Raw genomic sequence first — 19,026 nt, forward strand, 5'->3', positions numbered from 1 at the left:
GATTAAAATAAAGAAGTTCGTAGACAGATAAGCAGAGAACATTTTGGAAAAATAAATTTATATTCAAGCAGGATGTCTGTGGATAGATCCGCTTCACCCATTACAATAAGTGGTGCCAGTTTCCTAACCAGTACACCGGTAATTGAAATTGGAATGTGATTAAGTTTCCCAGGGCCCACTTAACTGAATGCCTTTTTTTTTTTTCCCCCAAACCACTCTGTTGAGATAAAATTCACATATGTGCTGTCTTTTTTTTAACAAGTTTTAAAGTATAAATTACATACCATAAGTTCACCAATTTAATGCCTACATTTCAACGATTGTCAGTAAATATGAGTTTTGCAGCCATCACCATAATCTAATTTAGAACATTTTATCTTTGGGAACTCATTAAAAATCTGAATTGAAGATGAGTTTTTCCAACAGATGATTTGAGATGGTTCTGATACTTTTAGTGAACCCATTTAAAATATTTTGCAGCTAGTCTCATGTGCCTTCTTAATATATAATCATTTTTTTAACACATGGAAGTTTAGCTTTTCTAGTTAACTGTCGTGTTTCTGTTACATTTTTATTACCTTTTTTCAGAATTACCTCAACAATGTTAAGTAATAATTGTGATAGCATTTTAGCATTCTTAAGCCTGATTAGCAGTAGTTTACAATAGAGGTGATTTATCATGTTAAAGAATTACCTTTCTAATTTGTTTCCTAAGAGTTTGGCCTTCTTTGCAATTGAATACATTTAGAGTTGGGCACTTTTGCATTTTCAGGATTTATTGAGCATTTATAAATATGTGTGTGTGTGTGTGTGTGTATTATTTGTTTGTTTGTTCCCCCTTTAACTTTTACAAATTGTGGTAAATTATGAAATGTTTTTTTCTAGTATTAGAATCTTTTGCATTTCTGTAAGTTTATCCAAATGAAAAACTGTATATATTTGTGTATTTTATCCAAATGAAAAATTATTTTAATGCTCTATAATATTTTAAAAATTTTATTTAGAGTTTTCTTGTCTATATTTACAAGTGAAATTGATACCTAACTTTCTATTTTGTGCTGTTTGTGAGGTTTTAGTTATTGGGTTATACTGCCTTCTTAAAATTAATGGGCTAGCTTTCCTTTTTTTCCCCCCTTACATCCTGAAAAGTTCACCTGGTAAAACTATTTTCCACTGAAGAGTAGTTTTTTTGTTGTTGTTTTGTTTTGTTGTTTTGGTACGCGGGCCTCTCACAGTTGTGGCCTCTCCCATTGCGGAGCACAGGCTCTGGACGCGCAGGCTCAGCGGCCATGGCTCATGGGCCTAGCCGCCTCGCGGCATGTGGGATCTTTCCGGACCGGGGCACGAACCTGTGTCCCCTGCATCGGCAGGCGGACTCTCAACCACTGCACCACCAGGGAAGCCCACCACTGAAGAGTAGTTTATATTTGTTTGTTTGTTTGTTTAATATTTGTTTATTGGTTTGAGTTGGGTCTTCGTGTGGCAAGTGAGATCTTTGTTGCTGTGTGTGGGATCGTCATTGCAGCATGTGGGATCTTTAGTTGTGGCATGCAAAATCTTTAGTTGCGGCATGCGAACTCTTAGTTGCAGCACATGGGATCTAGTTCCCTGACCAAGGATCGAACCCAGGCCCCCTGCACTGGGAGCTCGGAGCCACTGGACCACTGGGGAAGTCCCTATGTTTTGTTTTGCTTTTTGGCTGCTTGCGGAATCTTAGTTCCCTGACCAGGGATCGAACCCGTGCCCTCGGCAGTGAAAGCCGGGGTCCTGACCACTGGACTGCCAGGGAAATCCCCACTCAAGAGTATTTTAAAGACAATTCATTGGTGTTCTTTTCAGTCTGCCACCATTGTTTGTTTTTCTTACATTTTCTTCTTTAGATCAGTTTTAGTAATTTATTCCTTCCAGAAAATTGTCCGTTTCATTGAGATTTCAAAATTGATTAGCGTAGGCTTGTACATATACTAGTCTTGTTTTGTCTCTCTGTTATAGTACTATTCAAATTTCTGTTTTTTCCTCTTAACTAGATCTCTCAAAGATAAACCCTGCTTTATATTTCTTTCCAAAGTACCAGTTCCTGGATGATTTGATAAGTTTCACTATATGGTTATCGGGTTCTTTTGTTTTTAATGTTCTTTAAAGGCAGTTTCGATGTTCCTTTTGACATGGTAGCTCATAAATGCTTTTATTCTCAAAGAAATTATTGCCCAGATTTAATCTGTTAATTTTTACAATAGTTCTTTCTTTGTTTTTTTAGGCACGAGATGTGCGCACCAATGAAGTGGTGGCTATCAAGAAAATGTCTTATAGTGGAAAGCAGTCCACTGAGGTAGGTGAAATATTTATATTCTTCTTGGCATGTTAGAAAAAGACATACTGTTTTGTTTTTTTTTGTTTTGTTTTGTTTTTTTGCGGTACGCGGGCCTCTTACTGCTGCGGCCTCTCCCGCTGCGGAGCACAGGCTCCAGACGCGCAGGCCCAGTGTCCATGGCCCACAAGCCCAGCCGCTCCGCGGCATGTGGGATCCTCCTGGACTGGGGCACAAACCCATGTCCCCTGCACCGGCAGGCGGACTCCCAACCACTGCGCCACCAGGGAATCCCGACATACTGTTTTTAATTGAGGGTAGCTGGGAATTTTTTCAAAAAAGTGTAGCATACCTAAAAGTATATGAATATTAAGAATATATCTCAGTGTATTTTCTTTCACAAACTGAGTGTACCTTTTTAACTTGTACCTAGAGCCATAACCAGCATATTACTAGCATTCCAAAAGACTAACTGTCCCCCGCTTTTAATTTTTTAACTGTGGTATAATATATTACTTTATCTTTATCATAGAAGGCTTATCAGTTTCTAAAAGAGTAAACTAGAATAAGATGCATTTAACAGTAAATTATATTGGATGTAATTTTTTTAATGATTCAGACTTTAAGGGCTGATTTAAGCAAACTTTAATCAGCAGACAATATATATCTAGTCTGAAAAATAAAAAAAATACAATTATTGATACTACACTGAGTATACTTTAGTTCACTAATATTGTGAGTAGTGCTTTTTAGTATATTTATTTTGTTTAATTGCATAAATTTATTTTATGAAATATAGTCTACTTTTAAAAACTAAGATCTGTCAGTCTTTAATTTTTCAATGTAATTATTTTTAATTGTGGTAAAATACACATAACAAATTTACCATCATAACCATTTTCTAGTATGTACTTCAGTGGCTTTAAGGACATTCACATTGTTTTGCATCCATCACCACCATTCATCTCCAGAACTCTTTTCATCTTGAAACACTGCAGTTCTTTACCCATTAAACAATAACTCCCCACTCCCTCCTCCCCTCACCCCCTGGATATCACTCTTCTATTTTCTGTCTCTATGAAGTTGACTACTTCAAGTATCTGATGTAAGTGAAATCATGCAGTATTTATCCTTTTGTGACTGGATTATTTCACTTTACATAATGTCCTCAGAGTTCATCCATGTTGTGGTATGTGTCAAAATTTCTATCCTTTTTAAAGCTAGTGTGTGTGTGTGTGTGTGTGTGTGTGTGTGTAAAACACTACATTTTATTTATCCATCCATTCATCTGTCAATGGATGCTTAGGTTTCTACTGCCTCTTGGTTATTGTGAATAATGCTACTGTAAATATGGGTTACACAAATATTTTTTTGAGTCCTTTGTCTCAGTACTTTAGGTATATGCCCAGAGTTGGAATTGCTGGATCAGTCTTTAGTTTTTAAAGAGTTTGGTTTTCTGCTTTTTTGGAATCTCTTTATTTTATGATAAATCTTGTTTTTGTAATGATCATACTATGAATATGATAACACTATTATGATTGTATCACTGTTCCATCATTTTGATACCTAAAAAACTCAGTTTCTTACAGGATTACTCTCATTTATATTCTATTCTGTAGCACAACTTCTGAACTAAGCTTTCATAGGCAAACTTGTACTGTGTTGGAGTCTGTTTGATTAGTCACACCTAGAACAAAAAGTTTCATTTAGGGCATCATCTTTTCACATCTAATATTAACGTCTTTCATGAAATTTTTTTCAATTGAAAATTGCAGGGTTTTGTTTTGTTTTGAAAGTTTCAAATATCATTCAGACTTGAAATTTAAAGGCCATGAAACATTTTCTCAGTTTAGCATCTTATATCTTACACATTTTATATAAAACACTGTGAACATATTTTGCTGTATTTTGTTGAGGGCTTGTGAAATAACATCGGCGATGTATGATCTTACATTCTAGTACAAAACGTTTTTTAAAGTTTCCTATTATGCCAGTTTCCCTGCTTTTAGAAATCTGGCCCAAGTCAGTGGTAAAGGTTGAAAAAACGAAAACAAGAACAAAAAATAGATTCCTCATTCTCACCCCACAGCTGCTAAGCCTCTAGAGTCTCTGGGTGTAGACCCAGTAAACAGTATTTTTAGAGTTCTCTGGTTGCTTCTTAAAAGTAACTATGTTTAGGACATGGCCTAAGTGTCTAAGGTTGTCATGGAGTAGCTTATGGCTGAAGGTTTATCTGTATTTCCTGGTAGGTGTCATTGAGGAATGCTCTTAGTAAAATATGTAGGGAAATGTTTTCATACTGTTTTTTTTTTTTCTATGAACTTTCCCATATAATAACTAATTGTTCTCTAGCATTTTATTTTAGGAAGTGTGCACTTACGGGTTTAAATCTTCGTTTGAATTTAAAAAGCAAACAAAACCTTAACGTTTGGTAGAACACATAACCCAAAAACACAATAGATGAACTTTATGGTATGTAAATTATACATGAAAAAGCTGCAAATAAGAAGGGAAGATGAACTTTTGAAGAAAAATCACTAAATATGGTGTATAGTTTTCATCAGCATGTTTGGTGTGTTGTTATAAAATTTTAATAAGACTCACTGATGATAAGTTTTACCAAACTAAAATTTGTCCTACCTTGAATGAAATAATTTTATAAATTATGTAATTGAGTTATAAACTATATGAACATAACTTTTTAATTTATTATTTATATATTTACGTATTACAAATGAAATTTAATGTTCTCAATAACCCTTCTTAATCTGATAACTTTTTTCTTATATAACTTTCTCAGGAAAAGCAGCTGTTCATAATTTTTTCTTTATTCATTTTTTTCCTCCCCATAGAAATGGCAGGATATTATTAAGGAAGTCAAGTTTCTACAAAGAATAAAACATCCCAACAGTATAGAATACAAAGGCTGCTATTTACGTGAGCACACAGCATGGGTAGGTATATGCTTCCTCCTTGCTGTAATTTTAGTTGGTTTCTGTTTAGAGTTAATTATTTCAAGAATGTCTCAAAATGGTTGTGTAAGGCCATGCAGAAACACCTTAAAATGTTAGTTCATTCTGAGAGGGAGAGCAGCTTTTCCTAGAGCTCCTAGGCAGGAGAGGGAATGTATGTTTTGTGAGTTTACTGCAGAGATTTAGCTGACCTTTATGTACATTTCTTGTACTCATTTTTTAAGGTAAATGGTGACTAGAATCTTTTTAATAATATATTACATGGTACATGGTAAAATGTTCTCTGACATTTTTTAGTAGTATCATTCTTCAAATGGTTTATCAAACATTGTGAAAGCAATCCTGTTACTTGAGGATGAAATGTAGCCTATCTTTGACATAAACATATTGTAATCTATTTAACCACAAAGATCTTGGTGAAGTCCTGCTGAGTCCTGGTGAAATTTGAACTGATTATGATTCCTTGGCTGAATAATACTAATGCTAGAGAATTGAGACACTTTGTTACAAGAAGTGGTGATTAATATTGCCCCATTGTTACTGCTGAGGTGACACGGTAGTAATACTGTAGCATTGTGGGCATAACTGTATCTTTTAAGAGAGAGGCTAAATTATCTTTAAATGGGAATGATCCCTTATTTTGAATAATTAATAAGTCACAGCTAATTATCATTTTAGTATCCTGAACCTAGATTTGTAATGTTTGGTGCATTTTTATCCAGTTTAATTTTGGTGGTGATGGCAGTACTCCTAAATACAAAGCTGTGGTTAAAGAAAAAGCAGTGACATTGGGGAGATTACCTCTCTGTCTCTCATGTTTCTCCATTTGTAAAATAAGGATAGTAATAGGGCCTACCTCATAAGGTGGTTGTGAGGATTTAATTCGTTTTTTTTTTAATATTTATTTGGTTGCACTGGGTCTTAGTTTCGGCAGGTGGGCTCCTTAGTTGTGGCTCACTGGCTCCTCAGTTGTGGCTGGCAGGCTCCTTAGTTGTGGCATGCGAACTCTTAGCTGCTGCATGCATGTGGGATCTAGTTCCCTGACCAGAGATCGAACCCGGGCCCCCTGCATTGGGAGCGTGGAGTCCCAACCACTGTGCCACCAGGGAAGTCCCTTAGTTAGCTTTAATATATATAAAATGTCTGGCAAATAGAAGGTGCTCTGTGTTTGCTTTAACTATAACCTAAGCTTTGTATATATAGTTCCAAAAGACAGTTTTTTGCTTCCTAGCGATTACTAAAGTATTGCTTTAGTACTATAGATTAGTAACAGAATGTGTATATTCCTTTATAATTTTAGTAGTAGTTATATATGAAATACACATCTTATACAAATGATTATATGTTGGTATTGTAAAAGATTAATGTATCATTAGCTTAACTTTACATGTGCACTTAATATATTACTAGATACATAAATACTCATTTTTTAAGGTAAATGGTGACTAGGGTTTGTTTTACTTCAAACTGTCTTCTTGATCTCCTTGGTGAATTTATTTTATCTCAAGTAGAATCTTTTTAATAATATATTTTAATACTTATATAATTTTTCTTCCCATGTAGCTTGTAATGGAATATTGTTTAGGATCTGCTTCAGATTTACTAGAAGGTAGGTTCCCTTTAATCATTAAGAAAAAATAGTATTAGCAAAATAAAATGAGAATTCAATAAGAGGTTTCTTAAGTAATGTACAAATTTTCCAGAAAGAATAAAAATCTTAACCTTTCTATATTCTCTGCATAGTATGCACTATCCTCATTAAATGTAATGTAATAGCATAAAAAAAGAGATTAAAAAAAAAGGGATTTTTCTCTCATTTTGACTCAAGTTTTTTTGGAATCTTTGTCATTCAGCTCCATCTGTTCCTTCTGTTCAGAATGAAGATATTAGAATAAAGGGAGAACTTTTATTACTTTTGTTTTTGTAATCACCAAATAATTGCTTAATGTTGTTAGCTTAGAGGAAAATTGGCTGTGGACTATATACTTTAACAGCTAGGCACAACTGTATACTAGTTGAAAAGTTCAATAGCATTATTTTATTATCTTTGGAAGGAAATCCCGTCTTGCTAAATGTTAGTTTTTAAAAATTGCCCTATATATTAGGTATGTATTTTTAAACAAAAATGTTCTTTATAAAAATATTTTCAAATAACTTTCTTATTTTAAGTTCACAAAAAGCCATTACAAGAAGTGGAAATAGCAGCAATTACACATGGTGCTCTCCAGGGATTAGCCTACTTACATTCTCATACCATGATCCATAGGTAAGCACTTTGAAAATTATTATATATTAACAAGCAAATGGCTTGTTACATTATTCACTTATTAACCCTGAAAGTTTTGTTGGTTATAGCCAAATAAAACCATTTCTTATAAACTGAGGTTTTTTAGATTGTCCATGTTTAAAAGTACATACTAGTACACTTGATCTCTTTGTTTAGGATAATTTTTATCTTTGTCTACACATGTTGCTGGATTTTCCGAAGTTCAGGCATACCTCATTTTGTTATGCTTTGCTTTAATGCACTTCACAGATACCTCGTTTTTTTACAAATTTAAGGTTTGTGGCAACCCTGTGTCAAGCAGGACTCTAGGTGCCATTTTTCCAACAGCATTTGCTCACTTTGTGTTTCTGTCACATTTTGGTAATTCTCACAGTATTTCAAACTTTTTCATCATTTTATTTGTTATGGTGATCTGTGATCATTGATCTTTGATGTTACCATTATGATTGTTTTGCCATTTATTAGCAGTAAAATATTTTAAAATTAAGGTATATACAATGTTTTTTTAGAGATAATGCTACTGCACACTTAGTAGCCTACAGTGTAAACATAACTTTTATATGCACTGAGAAACCAACAGATTCATATGACTTGCTTTATTGTGTATTCTGTTTGTTAGGGTAGTCTGGAATCAAACCTGTAGTATCTCTTAGGTATGCCTGTATGTGCACTTTATAGATTTGTGCACATTTAATTGAAATTAATTGTAGAATCATTTAATTTGGGGAATGGAAAAGACATTAGGGATTATATAGTCTTACTTTTTTCATTTTACCAGTGAAGAAACTGATGCCCCAATTTGTGACTAATTTCCCAAAGTTTACAAAGCCAGGTGGATTTAGACTAGAACTAAACCTAGATCTTGTCTTCCTGGTAACTGATAATGCCAGATTTATTCCATGATAGGGATAAATAAACGATACTTAATACTTTTTATGCTTTGAGTATTGATCCTTGATGATCCTTGATAATGAATAGTAAAATTAAGCCATTCCATAATGCATTTTTAGCATTGGTATTGGTTTTACCTGTTTTAGAAGGAAATTAACATTTTTTGATTATATATGTGAATCAAGCAATACATGTTAAACTATATAGTAGAGTCAATTGTGAGTTAATGTGATTTTTTTTTTTTTTAAGATTAGGATTGTAAGGTCCAAGAGAAATTTACATACTAGTAAGTAAGTGAATAGAAGATTTAGAATTATAACCTAAGGTCTTCGCACCGCACAGCTTGTGGGATCTTAGTTTCCTTACCAAGGATTGAACCCAGGCCCAAGGCAGTAAAAGCGCTGCCAGGGAATTCCCTAAAATATCTCTTCATTTTTAAAAAACAAATGGAAGGAAAATAGATTAATTTAGTATTATGTCCGTTACAATAGTAAGAATTGACAAGTGCTCGGAAGCTTAGTTTTTCTGTTTTTGAAAGGTTAAGTGTATGTTATGGTGCCCGTTGGACATACAGTCCCATTTTATAAATATCCATAATTTTCTGGGATCATGGATATTACATTATCCATATGTTTGTTTTCATTTCATATCCTGAGGGTGGAAATGATATGAATAATCCTTTTTTAAAAATTGGGGGCATGAAATTCTTTTTTTTTTTTTTTTTTTTTTTACATTAAGTAGGTTACTCAGAAATCTTAAAATTATGAAGGAGTGGTCTGCTATTTAAATTTAATTTTTAAAACCATTATTTGTACCAATAAACAGGACCTCAAATGAAGACTATACACTTTAATTACCTGATTTTCTGTCTTGTTTTTACTGCTATTTTGCCTTCTCTTTTACAAAATTGTTACTATATATGAATTCTGTATTTTTTGTATGCTAATTTGGATCTTAATTCTCATCCCAATTGAGAGATTATCCTAGGACTTAATTATTTTGATTTCTCCTTCTCTGTTTTACAAATTTTTATTTGATTTTTATCATTTTTTTACACAACCCAGTGAAGGAAAGAGAAATAATTTTCTGTGTTCCTTAAACCCAGAGATATCAAAGCAGGAAATATCCTTCTGACAGAGCCAGGCCAGGTGAAACTTGCTGACTTTGGATCCGCTTCCATGGCATCTCCTGCCAATTCTTTTGTGGGAACGCCATATTGGTAAGAATAATCTTATCTGGATTTGATCTTCATAATTGATATTGTGTGTGGTTGTGCGTCTTTAAGATGTCTTTCTCCTGAAAATATTATGTTATTTTGGACATTTTAACTTTAAGCATTACAGTTAGTTTCAAATATAGATTCGGAGTGCTCCCCTTAAATCCCCCATTTTTAAAATTTGTCCCCCCTACAGTTTCCTTCCTATGATTATCTGCATCATATATTGGGTGTGGGAGTGAAAACATTCAATAAAAATTCAAGTGGGGGAAAGATAGAAATGCTAAGTGGAAATGTGTGTGTTTTCTTTAGATTTATATTTACTATATATCATTGATCTTCAGACTAGGAGTACCTAAAGACTGGTAGTGGACTTGGAGTTCTCTGGGGTTTTTTGTTTTTATTTTTTATTATGGAGAATTTCAAATATAACACTAGACAAAAGTATAATGAACCCTACGTATCATTCATTCAGCCCAGCAACTTTATCCCCATGGCTAGTCCTGCCCTATGCACTCACCTCTCCCTTTGTTCCTCTCCCCTCAGTTATTTTGAAACATTCTAGACATCATCTAATTTTATCCATGAATAATTCATTATTAATGTCAGCAAGTTTGAAGGGAATAATTTTCCAGATCTTCAACTTTCAAATGTATCCTCTTTTTCTATGTATGCTGAGAGCTGTGTCTTAGGCCCACTACGTCATCTTTCTCACCTGCCTTTCAAATCTCCCTTCTCCTGCCTCATAAAAGAAAGGCTTCTAACCCACCCTGAATATTACAGTGATGCATTGCTCTGTGGTGTAAAAGCCTCAAAGTAACACCAGAGGAACAATTTGAGAAGATGTAGCATCTGTCAGATATATTGAAGAGTCAGGACAAAAGTCTTGGCAGGTCCTTGTACCTTTCCAGTCATCTGCCTTCCATTCCTTTTACCCTTTGCTTTTTCTTTCTCCCCAATTATCTTCCTTCTCTCCTTTTTTTCTAGTGCAGAATTCATAACTGACATGGTTGTCGTGGGGACACACAAACATGTTATTTGCATTGAATTCACACTTTTTTCTGGCAGAAGGTGATTCTGATTTGACTGATTGATATGACCATGAAGACTGATTTTGCTAACTAGATTATAGGGCAGTTTTTTTTTTTTTTTTTTTTAGGGCAGTGTTTTTAATAAATTGAACTAATTCTGCAGCTCCAAGTTTTTAATATCTTTAAAGCATGTACACAATATACATACATACACTGTGCATTATATCCTTTGCAGCTATTAAATTTATAAAATTTACATATCATCTCAAAAGTGTGCAAGGGATACACAATTTTTATAAATTCATTGAAGGTAAATAAATGAATTAAAAATTTGAAGACCACTGCTCTAGATGACCAAAAATTTCTATGTAAAACCCTAGTTTAGATAGAGTCCCCCCCATAAAAAAGGGTTCTGTGAGTGTATAATATTTCTCAGTGCTTCCCCTCTTTAGATATTAATGATGAATATTAGATATTAAAAAGGCCCTCAAAAGTTCTGCAATAAAAAAACAAATTACTTGTTTAACTTTTCTTGATAATTTCTCAAACTTCCTTCAGCATCTTAAAGAACACATTGACAATTGAAAGTTTACAATAAAGTAAACATATTGGTTAATTTGTATATAGTGTACTTGGAACACAGGAACTAGGTTCATATTTATATGTCTTTACACAAATGCACATGTGCACGCACACACAAACACACACACAGGGATACCTGGTAATAATCTTATTGAAGCCGTCAGCAACTGTTATAAGTACCTATCTGTGCTTAATACCAAATACATATGAAGTATAAGGTAAAGTATCATCAAGAACCACAGACTCTAGTTGAAGACGTGAATTAGTGTTTCGTTTTTTGTAGGCTTTTTGGGGGGTTTTTTGTTTTGGTTTTTGTGTTTTTTTGGCTGCGCCGAGTGGCATGTGGGATCTCCCCGACCAGGGATCGAACCTGCCACCCCCGCTGCAATGAATGGAAGCGTGGAGTCTTAACCACTGGACTGCCAGGGAAGTTCTGTGTTTCATTTTATCACCAAGACACCATCGTTGGTTGGTTATAAAGTTGATAATTTTGTGATTGTTTTAGTTGTGAGCTGCCCTAGCCACTTTTATCATGGGATACTATTCTAATTTGAAAGAAAGGCTGACAAGCTATGCTTATTCAGCGTTGGATATTGTGATAGGTACTTCCTGAAATAAATGGAGTGAGTTTGTCATTTCAAAGGAAACAACTGATGGTATTCAATGCCAATGGTAAAATTCCATCTTTCAAGCAAAAATTAGATGGAATCCTGAGACCAAAATGTTTGAGAATCACTGGCCTAAAGGCTATACAGTATTAGAATTTGCAGACTTGAACGGATGCAGAATACAGCCCTCCTCTAGGGCATCCTTCCTTTAGGATGCTGTTATATGATCATGACACATGGTGAGAATGAGTCTCACACTGTATATGCAAAGGTAAATATTTACCTCACAACCTGTAATACATTTATTTCATATTATAAAAATTCTTAATGTCCAGATATATTGCCTGGAATTCACACCAGGTGTTCTCCATGTAGATAGTCATTACATTTTAAAAGAATAGTATACATTTTTTTAACTTTAATTTAAATGACATTTTATTTTTTAGGATGGCCCCAGAAGTAATTTTAGCCATGGATGAAGGACAGTATGATGGAAAAGTAGATGTATGGTCTCTTGGTATAACGTGTATTGAACTAGGTAAGCATGTTCTTTATTACTATGTAGTAAATTTTGATCAAAGTTTTACCTCAATTTCTATACCAAATTACAGCTTTTTGTTTTTTATGTTGGTTGCTAAGGGGAGCAATATGTTTATTACATAGTTTTCATTTTGTTTATCTGGTAATTTTTATATATATTAGCTTAGGTATATTGTATTTGCTCTGTTAAATTAGGTCTAAAATAATTTCCACTATAGTATTAATTAAATTTGAGGTATCTATGTCTTATTATTAATGAGTATTTGTTAAACACTTGGAATATATATGTGATTACTAGATTTACCATCTATAGGTGGTCTCTGAAGCATTTATGAGTTACTTACCTTTACCTAGGATACTTACTACTTTGAGTTAGATTTAAGAATTAGCTGTCAGGCTGCATACATATTGTAGTAGTTTAATTTTATGCACACATTCTGTTGCCCATAAATTGAACTATGCTTAAAGCAGCGGACCACCATAACTTCACTAACATTCCCAATGTAAGTGAGCCAGGTGGGTAATTGAACTGTCACTGTAACTGAAGATGATGGCCATCTTCTTGCTCTTGATTCCACAGGCTTCCCCCCACAAGCCCAATATCCTTTTCTTTTTTCCTTCTTATAAGAGCATTCCATTAAACTTTATTTAAAAACAAGAATATTTAATTGAACCATTCTAGGAGTGACCAAGAATTGAAAACAACACATTAAAGTAAAAATCCGGGCTTCCCTGGTGGCGCAGTGGTTGAGAGTCCGCCTGCCGATGCAGGGGACACGGGTTCGTGCCCCGGTCTGGGAGGATACCACATGCCGCGAAGCGGCTGGGCCCGTGAGCCATGGCCACTGAGCCTGCGCGTCCGGAGCCTGTGCTCCACAACGGGAGAGGCCACAACAGTGAGAGGCCCACGTACAGAAAAAAAAAAAAAAAAAAAAAAAAAAAATCCATGTGTAGGGCTTCCCTGGTGGCGCAGTAGTTGAGAGTCCGCCTGCCGATGCAGGGGACACAGGTTTGTGCCCCGGTCTGGGAAGATCCCACATGCCGCGGAGCGGCTGGGCCCGTGAGCCATGGCTGCTGAGCCTGCGCCTCTGGAGCCTGTGCTCCGCAACGGGAGAGGCCAGAACAGTGAGAGGCCTGTGTACTGCAAAAAAAAAAAAAAAAATCCATGTGTAATTTTGACAAATCATATTTATTTTAAAGTTTGATAACAGCAGTAAATAGAGATTTGGCGATTACCATAATGCCATTCTCCTCTGATCTCTTCATCTCAGTTTGAGGTTTGCAAAATGTTTCTTCCATTTGAAAGTATCCTTAAGTGTCTTAAATTCTTTTTCTCTTGATTCTTCTTCCTACTGGTAGATCCTAATTACTTTCTTAAGAAACCTGGGTATAAATGTAAAAAAGCTGGTTAATATATTCTGCCCATGGGTTATTTTTACACTCTTATGCTGGCTGATGCATATATGTGCCCCTTGGTGATAGCGAAATTGCATTAATGGTCCTGTTAGATATCATTGATATATTTTAGTATTTATCTGATTAGAAAGTATTCATTGGCTAATTGTACTGCTTGGAAAGAAACCTCTCTAAACTCTGCAGTTTCTGTGAAATGGTTTCTTTTTTCCAGACTTTTCTAGCTTCTTTTTATTGTGGTTCACAAGATAGAATTACTTCACAGTGAGAGTTTTTATGCTTATATAATAAAGCAACTTCAGAAGATGTGACTGCCTTTGGATAATTTCAAATGAGTGAGATGTCTTAAAGAAATTCTTAGAGTTTTAGGCATACATTTGGCATCTTCAACTTTTATAAATAGTCTTTCATAATCACTTTAAAAAATTTTACTTACAAATGTTTTGAATTATGAAGTTGTTCTAAGTTCAGGAACTATATTTTAAGCCTGCTTTGGGTTCCAAGGGAAAGGTCTAGAGGAGCACAAGCAAATAAAACTCTGCATTGGTAGAAATGTTCTGTGTCTCCATGCCTTTGAGCACTTGAAATGTGGCTAATGTAACTGAGGAACTGAACTTAAAATTGTATTTTTCTTTTTTTTTTAAATATTTATTTATTTAGTTGGTTGTGCTGGGTCTTAGTTGTGGCATGCAGGCTCCTTGTTTCCACGTGTGGGATCTTCGTTGCGGCATGCGGAATCTTTAGTTGTGGCATGCGGTATCTTTAGTTGTGGCATGCAGGATCTTTTAGTTCTGGCATGCAGGAACTAGTTCCCTGACCAGGGATCAAACCCGGGCCCCCTGCATTGGGAGCTCCGAGTCTTAACCACTGGACCACCAGGGAAGTCCCTTAAAATTGTATTTCATTTCAATAAGTTTACATATAAATAGTCACATGTGGCTAGGGGGTACCCTGTTAGACAGTACAGGTCTATAGGCATGCAAATTAGATTTGTAGTCTTGGGAACTAAATCTGTTACATGCTTTTACTTTAAAATAGTTAAAGATAGTGAATTAAAGCAAACTGTTTTCTCATAGCTTGGTTATGTCCTATGACCAAGAAATCTTAAAGTGCAGGATTTTTCATAGGTGAGTTTGTATGTTTGATTACAGTTAATGTGATGGAAAAGATCCCTGGTTTGTTGTTTTCAGGAATGATTGTACAATCGTGTTTATAAAAATAAATTTACCACTTTTTTCTGATTATAAAAGTATATATTGAGGATGTAAAATTTCAGAACTTTAAAAGGAGTAAAAGGAAAATAAATCAAAATAAATATAACTACAGTAATTTGTTAATGTGTACACAGGATAGAAAGATGTAAACTGTGACATCAAAAACATAAATCAGTGGTGCACCTTGCCGCTATGGCGGCCTTGTGGTGGTGCTGTCCATTCAGCCACTGGTGGTGGTGGTGACTTCCTCTCAGGAAGTGCGGTCTCCACCTCCTGCTCCCACCACGCTTGCTCGGTGGCGGCAGAGGCAGCGGTTGTCCCTGCCTCTCCGCCTCCTCCACCTTGGCCTATCCACCAGCTGGCATTGGCGGAGAGGGAGATGGTAGTTGTAGATGGCCACCCCTGCCTCAGAGAAGATACCACATTGAATGAGCAAAGAATGAACTTTTTACAGATACCTTTTATAAAAGGCTTATAAGGAATAGTGCCATAATTTGAATCACAATGAATTTCACATTATGAGGTGAATGGGAGTGAAGTATTGGACAAAAATAGATTTTTTAATCTCTACATCATGGTTTTTAGCTCCTCAGTTGTTGCACAGTCTCGCTATTTGGGGAAAGTTCGTGCTAAAAAACTGAAGCAATTAATGGGTGAGTATGATCAAATTTCTCCACCAAGTTCTCAACCTGATAAGCAGAATCCTTTGTCAACCTAATGAAGTATTCAAGGAAGACATCTGACTCTTTTCAAGATGAACTTGAAGATTATATCAAAGTGCAGAAAGCCAGAGGCTTAGAGCCAAAGACTTGTTTCAGGAAGGTGAGAGAGGATTATTTGGAAACCTGTGGATACAAATAAGAGGTTAATTCTAGACCCAGGTGTAGAATATTTGATCAAAGACTCCCTTATGAACCCGTCCAGACCTACCGAAGACCGTGCAATATTTCACAAGCAGTGGAGAAGCGGTTACCTCAGTGACTACCAGCTCATGACAGCAGGCTGAGACTGGACTCCCTGAACTACTGTCAATTCACCAGGGACTGTTTCTCAGGAAAACCAGTATCCCTGAACTTTAGTCAACAAGAGTAAAACTGTGGCTCATACAGTGTATGATCTGGAGTTTACAGGCACCTCTCCTCAGAAAACAGTGCCAGTGCCCATCAAGCTAGTTATAAACAGATACATCAGAAGAGAGAAAGATACCCAGAGGAAGGCCAGGAAAAACCAGAGGAGGAGTGGCCCAAGCATAAGAGGAAGAAAGCTTATGAGGAAATAGATTTAGACAAACACAAGAGCATCCAAAGAAACAGGTGGAAACAGTCAGAGTCAGTACAGAAAAGCTTAAGAACCGAAAGGAGAAAAAAAGCTGAGGTGTAGCCTCTAAGAAAGAGGAACATAAGCGTAGAAAAGAGAAAAAGGAACAAGGGAAAGAAAGGACAGAAGAGGAGATGCTTTGGGACCAGTCTGCCCTTGGATTTTGAAGCTCTTGCATTGGTTCTCCTGAGGTTAAACTGAAGAAATAGTTAAGGAGCTTGGTTTTATGATGTTTATGTTCATATCGCTCTTTTCATGTGAACAGGTACAAAGGCTAAGTGAACAGAAAACATTTAGTGTGCTTGCTCTCCAAAATGGAAATTACTTTTCTGCTCCTAAAATCATTACTACATTTTTCTTATACATAATGTAATTTCCCTTAATGAGAGTGGCTCTGCTTTTATTCATCAAATTGCTATGATGGTGGAAGTATTTTTCCCTTGGGAGGTCATTTATTTTAAATTGGAGGATTAATAGGCTTTATAGAATCTATTTCTTGATTGGGTGTTAGTTTGGGGTGGGTGTTTTTATATTCATTAGTTTTCTCTGTGAAGCAGCTTACATTGATATTTTTTTTTCTTCATTAGATCTAACTTGCAGTCTGTTTTCTAGATTGGAAAGTGGAAAATGACATACATTATATAATAAGCTTAAGTTACATACAGTTTTAAACGTTTCAAAAAGTCTTGATACAAAATCAGTTTATATTCTGGAAATGTTTATAATATAATAAAGTTCTAATTTCTACAAAAAAGTACATAAATCAAAACCAACAAACAAAAGATAAAACATGGTGGTGGGGAGTAAAACTGTAGAACTTTTTTTTTTTTTTTTTTTTTTGCGGTACGTGGGCCTCTCACTGTTGTGGCCTCTCCCGTCGCGGAGCACAGGCTCCGGACTCGCAGGCTCAGCAGCCATGGCTCATGGGCCCAGCCACTCCACAGCATGTGGGATCTTCCCGGAGTGGGGCACGAATCCACGTCCCCTGCATCGGCAGGCGGACTCTCAACCACTGCGCCACCAGGGAAGCCCTGTGTAGAGCTTTTTTTAAACTTAAGTTGTTATCAACTTAAAATAGACTATTATAAATATGTTGTTTTATATATTTTGTAAGCTTCATATCAATCACAAAGCAAAACCTCTAGTAGATACACAAAAGATATAGAGAAAGGAATCCAAACTTAACACTAAAGATAGTCATCAATTCACAAAGGAAGAGAGTGAGAGGAGAAGAAAGGAACAAAGGAATTACGAAACAGCCAGAAACCGATTAACAAAATGGCAATGAGTACATATATTTATCAATAATTACTTTAATTGTAAGTGAACTAAATTCTCCAATCAAAAGAAATGGAATGACTAAATGGATAAAAAAACAAAACCCATCTGTATGTTGCCTACAAGAGAGTTACTTCAGATATAAGGACACATAGAGACTGAAAGTGAGGAATGGAAAAAGATATTCCATATAAATGGAAACCAAAAGAAAGCTAGGGTAGCTATAGTTTTGTCAGACAAAATAGACTTAAAAAAAAGACTGTAATAAAAGACAAAGAAAGGCATTACATAATGATTAAAGAAGTCAGTTCAGCAAGAGAATATACCTTTTGTAAATATTTATGCACCCAACATAAGATCACCTAAATATATAAAACAACATAAACAGACCTAAAGGGAGAAATCGACAGCAATACAATAATAGTAGGGGACTTTAATACCCCGTGTTCATCAGTGACTAGATCACAGAGAAAAAGTCAATATGCAACATTGACCTTAAATGACACATTAGACCAAATGGACTTAACAGACACACACAGAACATTTCATCTCAAAGCAACAGAATACACGTATTTCTTAAGCGCATACGGAATGTTCTCCAGGATAGATCTTATGTTAGGCCACAAAACAAGTCTTAATAAATTTAAGAAGATTAAAATCACATCAAACTTCTTTCCCAACCACAATCGTATGAAACTTGAAATCAGTTATAAGAAGAAAACTGGAACATTCACAGATATATGGAGATTAAACAAAACAGTACTGAACACTCAATGGGTCAAAGAAGAAATCGAAAAATATCTCAAGACAAATGAAAATACCTGGGACTTCTCTGATGGTCCAGTGGTAAAGAATCCACTTTCCAATGCAGGGGACGTGGGTAAGATCCCTGGGCAGGAAGATCCCACATGCTGCGGAGCAACTAAGCCCATGCGCCGCAGCTACTGAGCCTGTGCTCTAGAGCCCGTGAGCCACAACTACTGAGCCCATGTGCCACAACTGCTAAAGCCCGCACACCTAGAGCCTGTGCTCTGCAACAAGAGAAGCCACCGCAGTGAGAAGCCCGCACACCACAATGAAGAGTAGCCCCCGCTCACCGCAACTAGAGAGAAAAGCCCACACGCAGCAATGAAGACCCAACGCAGCCAAAAAATTTATTTTTTTAAGTTTTTTTTTTAATTATTAACATCGCATCAAAATTCCTTTCCAACCACAGTCGTACGAAACTTGAAATCAATTATAAGGAGAAAACTGGAATATTCACAGATATATGGAGAGTAAACAAGATGATACTGAGCACTCAGTGGGTCAAAGAAGGAATCAAAAAATATCTCAAGATAAATGAAAATAGAAGTACAACATACTAAAA

At 35.6% G+C, this 19,026-nt stretch overlaps 1 protein-coding gene and 1 pseudogene across 2 annotated transcripts in view; both read left to right on the forward strand.

Annotated features, from left to right (window-relative positions):
* The window catches only part of TAOK1 (TAO kinase 1), a 153,748-nt gene that overhangs the window by 80,069 nt on the left and 54,653 nt on the right, over positions 1-19,026 (forward strand). Inside the window, exons 3-8 of the mRNA XM_082860880.1 lie at positions 2,258-2,329; positions 5,161-5,262; positions 6,844-6,889; positions 7,450-7,546; positions 9,564-9,677; positions 12,342-12,433. Coding sequence (XP_082717006.1) covers positions 2,258-2,329; positions 5,161-5,262; positions 6,844-6,889; positions 7,450-7,546; positions 9,564-9,677; positions 12,342-12,433 — 523 coding nt within the window. The remainder of the gene's footprint in view (positions 1-2,257; positions 2,330-5,160; positions 5,263-6,843; positions 6,890-7,449; positions 7,547-9,563; positions 9,678-12,341; positions 12,434-19,026) is intronic.
* LOC309975682 (lysine-rich coiled-coil protein 1-like) lies at positions 15,780-17,146 on the forward strand (annotated as a pseudogene). Its single transcript has one exon. The product of its transcript is annotated as a lysine-rich coiled-coil protein 1-like (transcript).

Source organism: Leucopleurus acutus (genome assembly GCF_964270905.1).
Source record: "Leucopleurus acutus genome assembly, chromosome: 19".
NCBI lineage: Eukaryota > Metazoa > Chordata > Mammalia > Artiodactyla > Delphinidae > Leucopleurus > Leucopleurus acutus.